Source organism: Macrobrachium nipponense, chromosome 7, assembly GCF_015104395.2.
Source record: "Macrobrachium nipponense isolate FS-2020 chromosome 7, ASM1510439v2, whole genome shotgun sequence".
Taxonomy (NCBI): domain Eukaryota; kingdom Metazoa; phylum Arthropoda; class Malacostraca; order Decapoda; family Palaemonidae; genus Macrobrachium; species Macrobrachium nipponense.
The window spans coordinates 111,845,778-111,858,322 of record NC_061109.1 but is presented as its reverse complement, the minus strand read 5'-3'; the positions used below and the strand labels follow the sequence as shown (position 1 = coordinate 111,858,322).

Genomic DNA, 12,545 nt, shown 5'->3' with positions numbered 1-12,545 from the left:
ATACAAGTAGTTATAGTAGAAATGGTCCCACAGTGAGTACTGTGGGACCATTTCTCTTAAAGATAACTCACGAAACACGTTTCAGTTTCTGATCGCACAAGGCGATTTTTTGTTGGAAGTAGAATTGGGTGCGATAGGTATCCCATAAACTGAGATTCATGCCCACTCAGTTTCTGGAGTATAGGCCATGAAGAAAACTTCAAGTCGTAAGAAGGAGGTGGAACTTCTTTCTTTCACCATTTTAGGTAGCCAAGCCTAAGTAGTGCACTCGTAACCTAGGATACTATATAGCCCAGCTAATTTGAGTCATACCTGTTACCCTAACAAGTGGTTAAATTCGTAGCCTATCTCAGCTAGTCTGAATCTGCTGCTACTATCTTAGTTTAATCTGAGTAGTTTAGCTTAGACTGGCTGAACTAACTGGTTTGGGCATACATGTACCCTATTTCGAGCATACATGTACCAACTTAGCCTAGCAAATGGTTGAGGTCTTAGCTTTCGAACCTGCCTTTACTATCTTAGCTTAGTCTGAGTGGTATAGTTCTTAGTTAGCTTAGCCTACTCCTGGTGTAGCTAGTTCCGGCATATATGTTAACTTAGCATAACAATGGGTTGATGACTTAGCATGGCCTTGCTACTTGAACATGCCTTTACTATCTTAGCGTGGTCTGAGTAGTAAAGTTCTTAGCATAGCTGAGCATAGACTAGTACCTAGGCTACCCATTTGGAACACTTTTGCCACCTCAGCTTAGCAGGTGGACTGTGGTTGTGGTTTTAGCCTAGCATATACATGTATAATCCAAACTTTCTTGGACAACTTGAACCTAACCTAAGTAGTTGAGTTGCTAGAATAAGCTAGTCTATCCTAGCCTAAACTAGTTCGAGTAATTCTACTGATTATCTTAGCCTAGCCTAAGTGATGGAGGAGTTAGCCTAGCCTAATTGGTAGAAGAGTTAACCTAGCCTAACCTAGCCAAGCCAGTGTGAACCTGGTCATGACAACTTAAAACAAGTTAACCAGTTCCAACTTGACCCATACCTACTTAGCCTAGTCTAAGTGGTTGGTTGCTTGACTAACCTAGCACCTTCGAATGAGTCTCATCCATCCATCCTAGTTTCTAAGTATTGAACTTAGCCTAGCAGGTTCGAGCTTCAATTGACTGACGCAGTCATTAAACTTCACGAGTTCTGGAGTTAAGTATATCTTAGTTTTACCAGACCACTGAGCTGATTAACAGCTATCCTAGGGCTGGCCCAAAGGATTAGATATTTTTACGTGGCTAGGAACCAATTGGTCACCTAGCAACGGGACCTACAGCTTATTATGGGATCTGAACCACACTATATCGAGAAATGAACTTCTATCACCAGAAATAAATTTCTCTGATTCCTCGTTGGCCGAGCTGGGAAACGAACCTCGGACCACTGGATTGGCAGCCCAGCTCGAAAACCACTCGGCCAGGGAGGAACTTAATGAGTTCTGGAAAAGGAAGGTTGAGAATTTCCCATTCTTCAAGAGTTTCAGGTTGGATTAAGTTAGGTTGGGTACAGTTCTGTGTTAGGTTGCTCAAGAATAGCACCATGGTGGTTTCTGGCAGTACAGGTTTTCTCTTTTGGAAGGTAACATATTGAACATATGTCCGTACATTGTAACAGATCACCGCATAGGATGTTTCGCAGTTAGAAAATAATATTCCTTTGGCAGAATGAGCCCTGTCCTGTTTAACGGGTTAATTCCTTGGACAGTAGGATAGTTAGGACATGTCTGAGTAGAATATATTGTCATAGGACATTTCCTTTGGGTTTTCCCATGATATCATCCGTATACTTGAAGACTTATGTGAGACCTGTCTACTACAGGGTTCTTGCTCTTCGAGCAGGCTGAGGATTCCATTTGGGATATTGGGAACAACCTGGAGGTTATGCAAGCCCTTTGTTCTACCTGTTCCATCATACCCTGAACAGAGGAAGGGGTTCCAGTAATTGAGGAGGGCCCAAGATGAGTGACTGATAAGGTTTATCTTGGCACAACCTTCTCTACCAGGTTCATGTGGGGAAGAGGTACCACTGACAGGTAGAATTAATATCTCGGGTCTGGAGTTTGCACAGTATCTTTTTTCAAACTAACAGTTCTAAGATTTTGTGGGCAGAGCATCAGCTTGGATGTAAGATGTCTCACATATACAAAATGAGCCTTCTGCCGTGACTGCCTTTATAGAGGTTTCTGTCCATTAAAGGCATTCTTGTGGAGCTGTTGTCAGAACAGAGGAAAGTCTCTGTAGTTGCCTGTATGGGGATACATCGGACTCGTGATTGGGTCATCTGGTATGTGAATATCACTTCACACCGAGTAATGATGACTCAAGAGCATTGAACTGGATTGTACACATAAGAAACTCTGATCCACTACCTGAAAACATACTCTGTATCGGAGTAGACTCTCTTGGGTACTACTAAGCCCATACGTCAGTCATGTTATAGGAAACTGTTTCCCTCTGACCTTGGTAGAGTGGAAGTACTCAATGGCCAGGTTTTTTATGTAGATTCAAAAGTATTTGGAAACTATAGTTTCCAATTTGCCCCAGAAACCAAGATAATGAGCCAATAGATCACAGGTCAGGATGATAGATATGCCTCTGTTTTTGTCACGCTCAGTATGGCGTGGGTTTGTGTTAGAGACCTTTAGGAGGGCCGGCTTTGACTTGTCAAAGTACTCTGTGGTTATCTAAAGAACTCCGTCACCTGGAACGTAAATGTAGTAAACATTAGGTGAACACAAGCCAAACAGAGGAAGAGTGGTCAGAAATTTCCATGTATTTTTATTATTTGAGGTGATTAGTCAAGCCTACTCCTTGTTGTCAAGTTTGTAACAATTTGGGTTGTACAGAAGGTAAGATCATCAGAGGAATACATGCTTTCCTGGCAATTAAGAATATATCTGTTGAAATGATCGTGAAAGTTGGTTCGAGACTGTATCGAAGCATTTTCATGTTCTACGTAAAGAATTTTACCCACAGTTCCTTGGACATTTGGTGGGAGGGTTCTGGCCGAACCTTGTTCGTCTTTGACATGTTTGACGAAGACTTTTCATGGGGACAGGCCGAGTCAGGAAAGAAGTGCCAGAAGGTCCTTATTCAACAGAAACGAGAGTCCGATGACGGCAGGAAGGCAAGAACCTGTGACGTTTAGAGGAATGAATAAGAATGCATTTGTTCATTGAACTTTGAGAGATGGCTCATTGTTATGACAAACCACTTTCAATTCCCTATACATAAAGGATGTACCCAGGGGTCCTTGGACACATTTTCCTTGGGTCCTTTGGTGCCTGCTCAACAAATTGTGTAAGTCATCCAGCACCCCTGGCAGGTCAGTTAGCATTATGTCTAAGATGATGGTATGAATGTGAAATGGATGAGAGAACTGGTCTCTTTCCTTTTCAATTTCTTTTTCCTTTACTTCGGGCAGTAAGAAGAGAGTACCTACTGTTAGTTATCATCAGTATAAGGTACCTATCAGTAGCAAGACATTCCTCTCTTTAGCAAGGGGGAGAGGAATGATAACACCTACATAAGTGGATACATTGGTTTGTTAGTAAAACAGATATTCTTATCTTCCTCAGAGGCAATGAACTATGACATGTGTAGAAACCCAGAAGTCTGACTCTATGATATTCATATATATCTTAGATTCTGAAATACTGGTCAGTTGTTTGTAGAATACTGCTATTCAGTTAAATGATCAAAGGTGGCAAACTTCCAGTTGGTTAATAGTATTTACCTCCCACCAAAAGTAAGTCTATCCTAATGTTAAGACTGAAGGTTTGTATCGTATATGAACAAATGACAAATTTTTAATCAATTTGTATTTTTCATAACTAACAAACCTGAGGTCTTAACATACAAAGGCCCACCTCTAACCACCCCTCTAACAACTAACTTGGGTTGGAAAAATAACTAAGAGGATCATGAATTAAAGGGGGGTATGTGGGTGGCTCCACGTGACTCGTGACCAAGCACAGATGCATAGAATTTTTTAACTTTACCAGTTTCCACCTGGTGCTAAGTTATTTATCCCAATGTTAAGACCTCAGGGTTGTTGGTTATGAAAAATACAAATTGGTTAAAAATCTGTAATTTTTCATTAGTCAAAACCTGTTTCTTATTTTTGGTAACATTACAGTATGAAGTTTTCCACTCTTGTATTATATTATCAAATTACACACACCATTAGCCAGTTATGTAAAATTCTATATAAAATGAGAGAGCATATGATAGAATATTCATTTGCTTTGGTTTGAATCTTTTTTAGACATATTTGTAATCAGTTCTAATAATAAATTTTTAGTAATATTGGTTGTAAAATAAGGATGTAAATTAAAATACTGTAGCTGGACTTATGTTAAACATGTAAGATCTACAGGCAGTCCCCGTAAGCCGGAACACCATCAAAAATCCTAAGAAAACCTTACTTTTAATGTTTTGGGTGCATTGAAAACTATGTAAACTGCATTCTTATGGCTTTTTTCATCAAAAAACCTACAAATATTGATTATTTTGCATTTTTGGTGTCATATTTCATCTCCCAGATGAGCGTTGTAGGCGTCGTAACCCTGGAACATGTGTCGTAACCCTGGAAATAACGTCTATTGACAAGCGTCGTAACCTCGGAGCGTCGTAAGCCGATGCCGTCGTAACACGGGGACTGCCTGTATATGTATGGTACTGAATTTGTAGATAGTACACAACATGGCTTTTAATCTCCAACTGTGTCATAATGCAAGGATGCCTATATTTGCAGAGAAAAGTGTTGTTAAACTGGTTGTGGTTAATAATATTAAGGGCTTAGTCTTGATATCCCTGATGAGGAGCAAGATTCAAGGTGTTTGGGGCCACATGTTTTGAGCAATTTTAACCCATTTTTTGGTTGATGTCTGGAGGTGACATCAACTAGTACCAAATTCCATTTAGAAATTGTTCGCAGCACTCTGGCTGCTCTTGTAGGGTCCAAATAGTCAGGAGGTCATTCAGTATCTTATTTGTAGGAAGGGGGAGTGTGTACCTCTTCATCCACCTCATAACAAACTAGCACATGCATGCATGCATTTAGCAATCTCAAGACAAGGTATTCTGAATTACTGGCAATATATTTCTTGTTACTAGTAAGTGTCAAGCTCTTCTGGCCAAGAACCACTTAATGTATTTAAGACCAAGTTTTAATGCTTGGACATTACTGGGGTGTGTTTGAAGCGGTTTGATTGCGAGCCTTATGTATTTTCAAGCTTGTTGCTTCTGTGACACATTTTTCTTGACTTTGGCTAACAAGTTTTCTTCCTACCTAAGGAGTTATTCAGGCAATATGTGATCGATATGGTTGTGATGAAACCAGAGTTTTTTTATAACTTGGTGTTAGGCAAACCCATCAATTATACAGAAAGTACCCACCTCTCAACCCCATGAGCTCATTTCTCTTTCTTCTATGGAGAAGTGAGAATGAGGATAAGCAGTTCCAGCAGTAGGGTAAAACATCTTCAGAGAATGTTCTGGAAATAAGGAAGTTAATGATTAATAGGTTTGTATGGGAACTTATAAACTGTTGTCCCCCATGCCTTGCTCAAGACTTAAAATGTTTTGTCTGGAATTACTTTTTAAGAGGTATTTTCAAATTGCAGGTGTTACAAGTGGATGAAGAGGGGAATGCTCCAATGTATTACGTCCATTATTTGGGTTGGAATACACGCTATGATGAATGGGTGGGTAGGCCAAGAATAGCAGAAAATACCACATGGTCCCAGAACAGAGCAAGGAAGGGTCGTGCGGCTGCCACTAAAGAACTTAAAGAAAAAAAAGAGAAGGCCAAAGAAAGAGGAACAAAGAAGGAAGAGAAGGATAATGTAAATAAATTCCTTTTATGGTTATAATCTTCATCCTAATATCTTTGTTACAAAAAATATATTTGAAATTAGGGATACTAGCAACAGCATTTTTGTTTTTGCCCCATAGATTTTGTCGAGATTATTATAAAGTAGGAGTGTTTATGCTACTGATCTACTGCACAACTTTACTTTTGACACTTTTTTTTCCATTTCTCATTATTGTTTTCTTAGCAATAACCTTCCTTTACTACTTACAATATTTATGTCAAAATTAAAATGGTGGCAATGCACTTTAAAGGTGTGTCCTATTGAGACAGACTTCATTATGGTTTATAGGCTAAATGCATTCCAATATTTTACTAGGTTACTGCAGCTCCATCTCCCAAGAGTGGCTTGAATAAGAGAGGTCGTTCAGGTACTGTTATCCGGGAACGTAGAGAAAGTGAACGCAGTGATGTAAGTGGCACTAGCAGTATATCTGGCCCAAGTACCCGTGCTACCAAAGACAAAGGTCTTGTACAGCCAGATAGTCCATCGTCAGTGGATAGCAAGCGGACAAGGAGGAGCATTCAAGGTTGGTTATTTTTTTTTAACTTGAAAAGTACAGTAGGCATATTTTTGAGGATAACTGAAATTTGTTGAAAATTAATTATTTATAGTTTAATATAAGAAATATTTGATGATATTACTATATTTTCCTTAAAATATTTACACTACCTTTTACGTATACTTCCACATAGTCAGATTAGGTACTGTACACTTCCTCTACCTCACCTCTACCTCATGTACTTGATTCAAGTTGAATAATTGAACAATCTAGTAAAGGAAGAGTAGAGTGAAATTCATAACACAGTCATGTGTTAAACCCATGTATAAAGAAATAGAATATACAGCCAGGTAATGAGTAGAACATTTACAAAGGGGGAAAAATAGGTGAGCTAATAAGAGATGGAATTTTTGAGAATTACGAGAATTTTTAGAGGATCTCATGTTTTTTTCTTATAAGGTTTGTAACTGGTATACAATTTTTGTTTTTTGTGTGTGTATATCTATAGTCTGAATATTTTATCAATTGATGTATTTTTTGATAACATAATTTGCCTTATTGTTTGAGAAGAACCAGTTCTTCCTTTTTAAAGTTAAAATATCTTTGGTTGCAATGTGAGGTTACTGAAATTTTGAGATTACTGACCCCTGACAAAAGTGTGAATTTCCCTGTGGGGGATTGAGTGCCATCAGTGCACCTTATGCTGTGCAGTGTCAGCATTACTTGAGGTCCTTTGCAGTATCCCTTTAGCCCCTAACTGAAACCCTTTTCATTCCTTGTACTTTATCCCCATTCATAGTCTCTGTTCCATCTTGCTTTCCACATTCCTAGTACAGCACTTAATGACTTTACAGGTCCCAGCACTTGGCCTTTGGTCTAAATTTTGTATTCCATTCCAATTGTGTGAATTTGTTACGTCACAGTATTGCACATACACTTTAAGTTGTTCCAACAATTTTCCATGACTTAATTACAGTAGTACATACGATGTTTTTATTTGATATATGTACAGTACTCATCATACTGATAAACTGAGTGACACCCCTCGTTTTATTATTCTGGCAAATAAAGAATGATATTTGTGAGGGTGAATGAATTGGATAGAATAGTATGCTGGTTGTGTGATGTATGCTTATCCTCAGTGAGTATGATGTTCCCATTTACAAATGTTCAGTTTGAGTGTTGCAGCCATTGTGGATAGCATTTCATGTGTGACCGTGCTATTTTTTCCCTGCATTTTCACTGTCTTGCCCTGTGTAAAGTGGCTGTTGTTCATTTGTTATTGGCAAAACAAAGGACTTATCCTCCGAAGTTTTTGCCCAGATAATAGCTTTTGAAGGAATCTGGGCTTCAAAACAAAGAGATAGAAAATCAGACTGGTGTTAGTGAGAAGAGTTTTCGGAAGTAAGTGGTGAGGTTCAGCTTAGACATCCCTAAGCCTTTGAAATGGCCTGCATGCCATCACCGAACACACCAGGATTCAATATCTGCAAGCTGCTAAATCAGGGTTTTGTTGTAACTCGCTCTTCAACACACTTATAGCCCCTTTACAGGTCTTACGAAGTCATCCAAACACTCCTCTCACTAAAACCAGTCTGATTCCCATATCTTTGGTTTAAAGGCTAGTTTCTTCAAAGCTATTATCTAGGTAATGACTTTAGATGATAAGTCTTTTATTTTGCCCATAATAGATTAACAATATCCACTTTACACAGTGCAGCATGATGAAAATGCAGGAGAACAGTTACACATGAAATGCTATCCACATTGGTGGTCGCACTCAAACCGACTGAAAATAAATGGGAATGTGATGCCCACTTAACGACTCGCAAACAATACATAGCCAGCATATTATTCTGTCTCAATTTATTCACCCTCAAAAGGCCATTCTTTTTTTGCCAGAATAATAAGCCTGGTGGCGTTACCCATTTTATTATTTTTACGAGCACTCTACAATTTGGTCAAAGATCATAAGGCAATAGGAATATTTGCATATGGGAATTCAGTTAAGTGAGGGAAGAGATTCCTTAATTGTAGGATACATATTATAATCACATTTTTATGCAAAATAGGAGATATCTGTAATTTGTGGTTCAAATATGAAATTGGATGTCCAAGCAAATGATCATGAATAGTCATAGCTTCATCCCAACACCTGTCAATATTAATACTTAAAAGATGCCTAGGCAACTTGAGTGCAGTATATCCGTGGAAACTGCAGAAAACAAAATGTGTTTGTAGGTATCAAGAAATGCGTTGCTTTATGGATATCTGATAGATTTTTTTTATTTTTAGATACCGCAGACAGTGATAGTGAGGAATATGAATCTGATGGTGATACAGGATCTGAAAAGTCTAGGACACGGGTTAGTGTTGAGAGAAGAACGAATCCCCCTTCTACATCTTCTGCTTCATCTACTCCTACCTCAGAACCATGCCTTGCTACTGGCACATATGTAGAGAAGCCTGTAAAGGAAATCAAAGCAAAATCACCACCAGTTGACATAAAAAAGGAGGAAGAGGAAGGGGAAGAACCTAAACCTTGTGGTAAAGACATTGATCTGAATGCCATTATGTCTGAAATGAAAGGTCTTGATAAACCTATCAAGAAAGAAGAGGATAGGGCAGTCAAAGAAATGCCACCCAGGATAATTGCTGGTCCAGCTTTAGTGATAATGCCATTTGCTAGCCCTGAAAAGAAATGTGTTGAAACTCCTGTGACTCCTGTGAAAAAGTGTTTGGAAAGTATTCCAAAGAAGACAGAATCTCCTAGTAAACCTGTTGCTCAAGAACCTGTCAAGTTGTTATCCCCAAAGCTTGAGAGTTTGGAAGATGATATATATGAATTTAAAGAACCAGAGCCATTTGATATTGGTGAGATGCGGGCTAGAAAGGAAACAAGAACAAAGAATAGTATTGGTGTAGTTGGAGCTGAAGAACCAGCAGATGTTGAGAAGTTTAAGAAGAAAGCTCGTACCAGAAAAGAAGGAGATACTGACAAGAACGAATCTGATAGTGATAATAGTTTAAGTTCTCAAAAGAAGTTGGCCTTATCAAGAGAATCACCTAGTAAACGTTTGCCTTGTGATTCTAAGGAATCTGTTAATGTTGTGGAGGGTACCACAACCCCTGAAAAGAAGGAAAGCCCAGCAGCCTCACCGCCTGTTGTAGCAACTCCTAGCAAAGTTATTGTGAAAAAGGAAACTCCCGTAAAGTTGGAACCTTCCATGGGATCTCTTACTGATGTCAAAGTAATTAAGCCAGAAATGCCAAAATGTCCTTCCCCAAAACTTGTTCAAGGTGAAATGCCTAAATCCCCATCTCCTCTTAAAGAGCCTGTACGTATGGCTGGGACCCCTGTCAAGACAAAACCCTTGACAGGTGTAGATAAAACTGTTGTAACGCCTCACAAACCAGTTGGTGCTTCTTCCCACATTCTTGCTCAGGCTATAATGCCCATCATTGAGTCAAAGGCTCTTGCTAAGCCCATTCCTAAACCTGCATTTGAACCCAAATTGGAAAAGGTTCCTCAAGTGAAGGTTGAAGAGAAAGTGGAACCAAAAGTAATGTCTTTTTCACAAAGACAGCAACAGATATTTCCTCATCTTTTAAATAGGCCTGAGACCACAGAAAAAGTGAAAGAACGCATCATAGCATCACCTATGCAGTCGCCATCAAGAGAAACCTCTATTCAAGATAGTTCTGTGTCAAACATCAGTGGTTCAGATGTAGATAGAATAAAGAGAGAGAGTTCTGTTGAGGAGAGTATTGAAGCTGTGATAAAACGAGCCAGGCAGGATCAAACTGAGAAACTTGAAGAAAGTGATAAATCTGAAACAAAACCAAGCCCTGACAAAAGAAGGCGAACGTCTAGTCGTGTCAAAAAGGTCATAAGTCGTGAGTTTCTGCCTGATACATCAGAAGAGTCAGATTCTGACTGTAGGAATCCTAGGCTTGATGCAGAAAGAAGAATGAGGAGGGGGAAACTAGGTTCAGATGGTGAAAAACTGTCTCCTCTGAAGAGGGTATATAAACCTATGAGTGAAACTGAGAAGAAAAAAGAAAAGAGAGATGATGATGATATGGATGATGAAGACGCAGATGAGGATGATGATGAGGAGAGAGGGCCTGTGATGAGAGTCATTGGAAAGTGTGGAGTTTTCAAAAAGGATGAGAACAAGATGAGTAATAATGAGAAGGAAGAGGAAGAAGATGAAGAAGAGGTTGAATCTCAGCTCAGTAGGAAGAAACCCAGAGCATCTGCCTCTGCCACTCCTAAAAGGTTAGAGGAAGAGGAAACCGAAACAGGTCTGGGTGATCTGTTGTGTGAGGAAACCATTCCCCCTGGAAGTCCAATGACTCATGATCCCATTTCCACTGATACTGATGCTCCACAGCGGCAGGAAATTAAAAATGAAATGCCCTTTGCCAGTGTCCCAACTGGAAGTAGTTTTGGTAAAAGAGGTCCTGTTCCCGCTCCTCAACAACACTCATCATCTCAGTCTCAGCTCCCAGTGTCTCAGCAGCAGCAGCAGCAGCAGCAGCAAACTCCCCCTCCTCCTCCACCTCCACCTTCCTCTGTTCATGTAAAACCAACTCTCAAGCAGCCACCACCAGCAAAACCCCAACAGATCTTAGTGCCTCAGTCTCCAACATCATCTCAAAAATTAGAGCCACTCCATGCAAAGCAGCAACAACAAATGCAACAGCAAAAGCATCATGTACAACCTCAACACATGCAAATTCAGCAGCAGCAGCAGCAGCCGCCTCAGATTCGGCAGAATCCTCAGCAACCACCTCAACAGTCCTTACACCAAAGACAACCGCAGCCACAACAGGCACCTCAGATGCAGCATCAGCAGTCACATCATCACATCCAGCTGCAGCAGCAGCAGCAGCAGTCCCAGCAACAACAACAACAACATTTACAACCAATGCAGCAACAAGGGAAGCCACAACCACAAACAGACCATTTATTACCTCATCAGCATACGTTGAAACTTCACCCCCATCCTCACCACCAAGAACACACTCAAGATCATCCAAATCAGCAGCATCAATCACCAATGGACTATCAGCATCAGATTTCTTCCAGGCACAACCAGAGTGTGAGCAATGCTATTCACAGTCCTAACCTGGATGTTGTAGCTGCAGTTGCTGCTGCAGCAGCAAGTTCACGAAGTGGTTGTAGTACGTCTTCGTCGGTTCTTTCAGCGACAGCACCGTCAACATCTGCTGCAGAGTGTGGCAGCATGGCTGCCAGTAGAAATATCAGGCCTTCACAGAATACAGTTTTAGACAACACCCCTCCAACAACTCCTGAGAGTATTATCTCCAATTTATCAGATTCTCCAAGAGGAGGGTGAGTAGGATGTACTTTGTTTGGTTATTAATATTATAAAATATAACAAGCCACTAAGTTAATGTTTATAGACATTCACAGTATTTCTATGGAGTCTTAGTTTTTCAGTGATGTTAAAATTAGTTTGTTCATACACGAAACAAACCTTCGGTCTTAACATTAGGATTTACTAGCGCCAAGCTGGAAACCGGTAGAATTAAAATTACACTTGTGAGATCCAGGGACTAATGGCATCTATACCAGGTCACGGGGCATGTATACCCAGAATGCCCACGGCTACCTGTGACCCACCAGTTATTTTCCTACCGCCTTTAAGATAAGACGTGTTACTGTTTATCTGATTTAAAGCCGGTTTTTCAGTTTGCCCGCTCTTTATCCATTTCATTTTTTATTTTTCATTCCTTTTCTTTCTCCAAGTGTGATCAGTGTGTGATAAGAGTGTATACGTAGTATGATGGAGAATTTTGCCTCAACATCGGGATCGTCTACCGTTTCGAAGAGGAGACAAAGGAAATGCCCAGGAGTCAGTGGCTTTCCATGTTCTAGGTTCCTAACTTCGGTGTCGACGGATCCTCATCCAACGTGTAGTAGGTGCAGGGAAAACGTATGTACGGTTACTAATCCGTGTTCTGTTTGTCGCGGTTGGTCGGTGGAACAGTGGAAGAAGTTCTATGTGAAAAGCCAATACAAAAGGAAGGTGGTGACGCCATCTTTGGATGACCAAACCTTACCGGCTTCTTTTGTATCGGCAATAAACCAGGCTG

At 40.1% G+C, this 12,545-nt stretch overlaps 1 protein-coding gene across 1 annotated transcript in view; it reads left to right on the top strand.

Moving 5' to 3' along the window:
* Positions 1 to 12,545, top strand: part of LOC135217523 (AT-rich interactive domain-containing protein 4B-like) — a 137,989-nt gene that overhangs the window by 65,976 nt on the left and 59,468 nt on the right. The window contains 3 exon segments of the mRNA XM_064253485.1: positions 5,669 to 5,890; positions 6,236 to 6,446; positions 8,715 to 11,781. Coding sequence (XP_064109555.1) covers positions 5,669 to 5,890; positions 6,236 to 6,446; positions 8,715 to 11,781 — 3,500 coding nt within the window.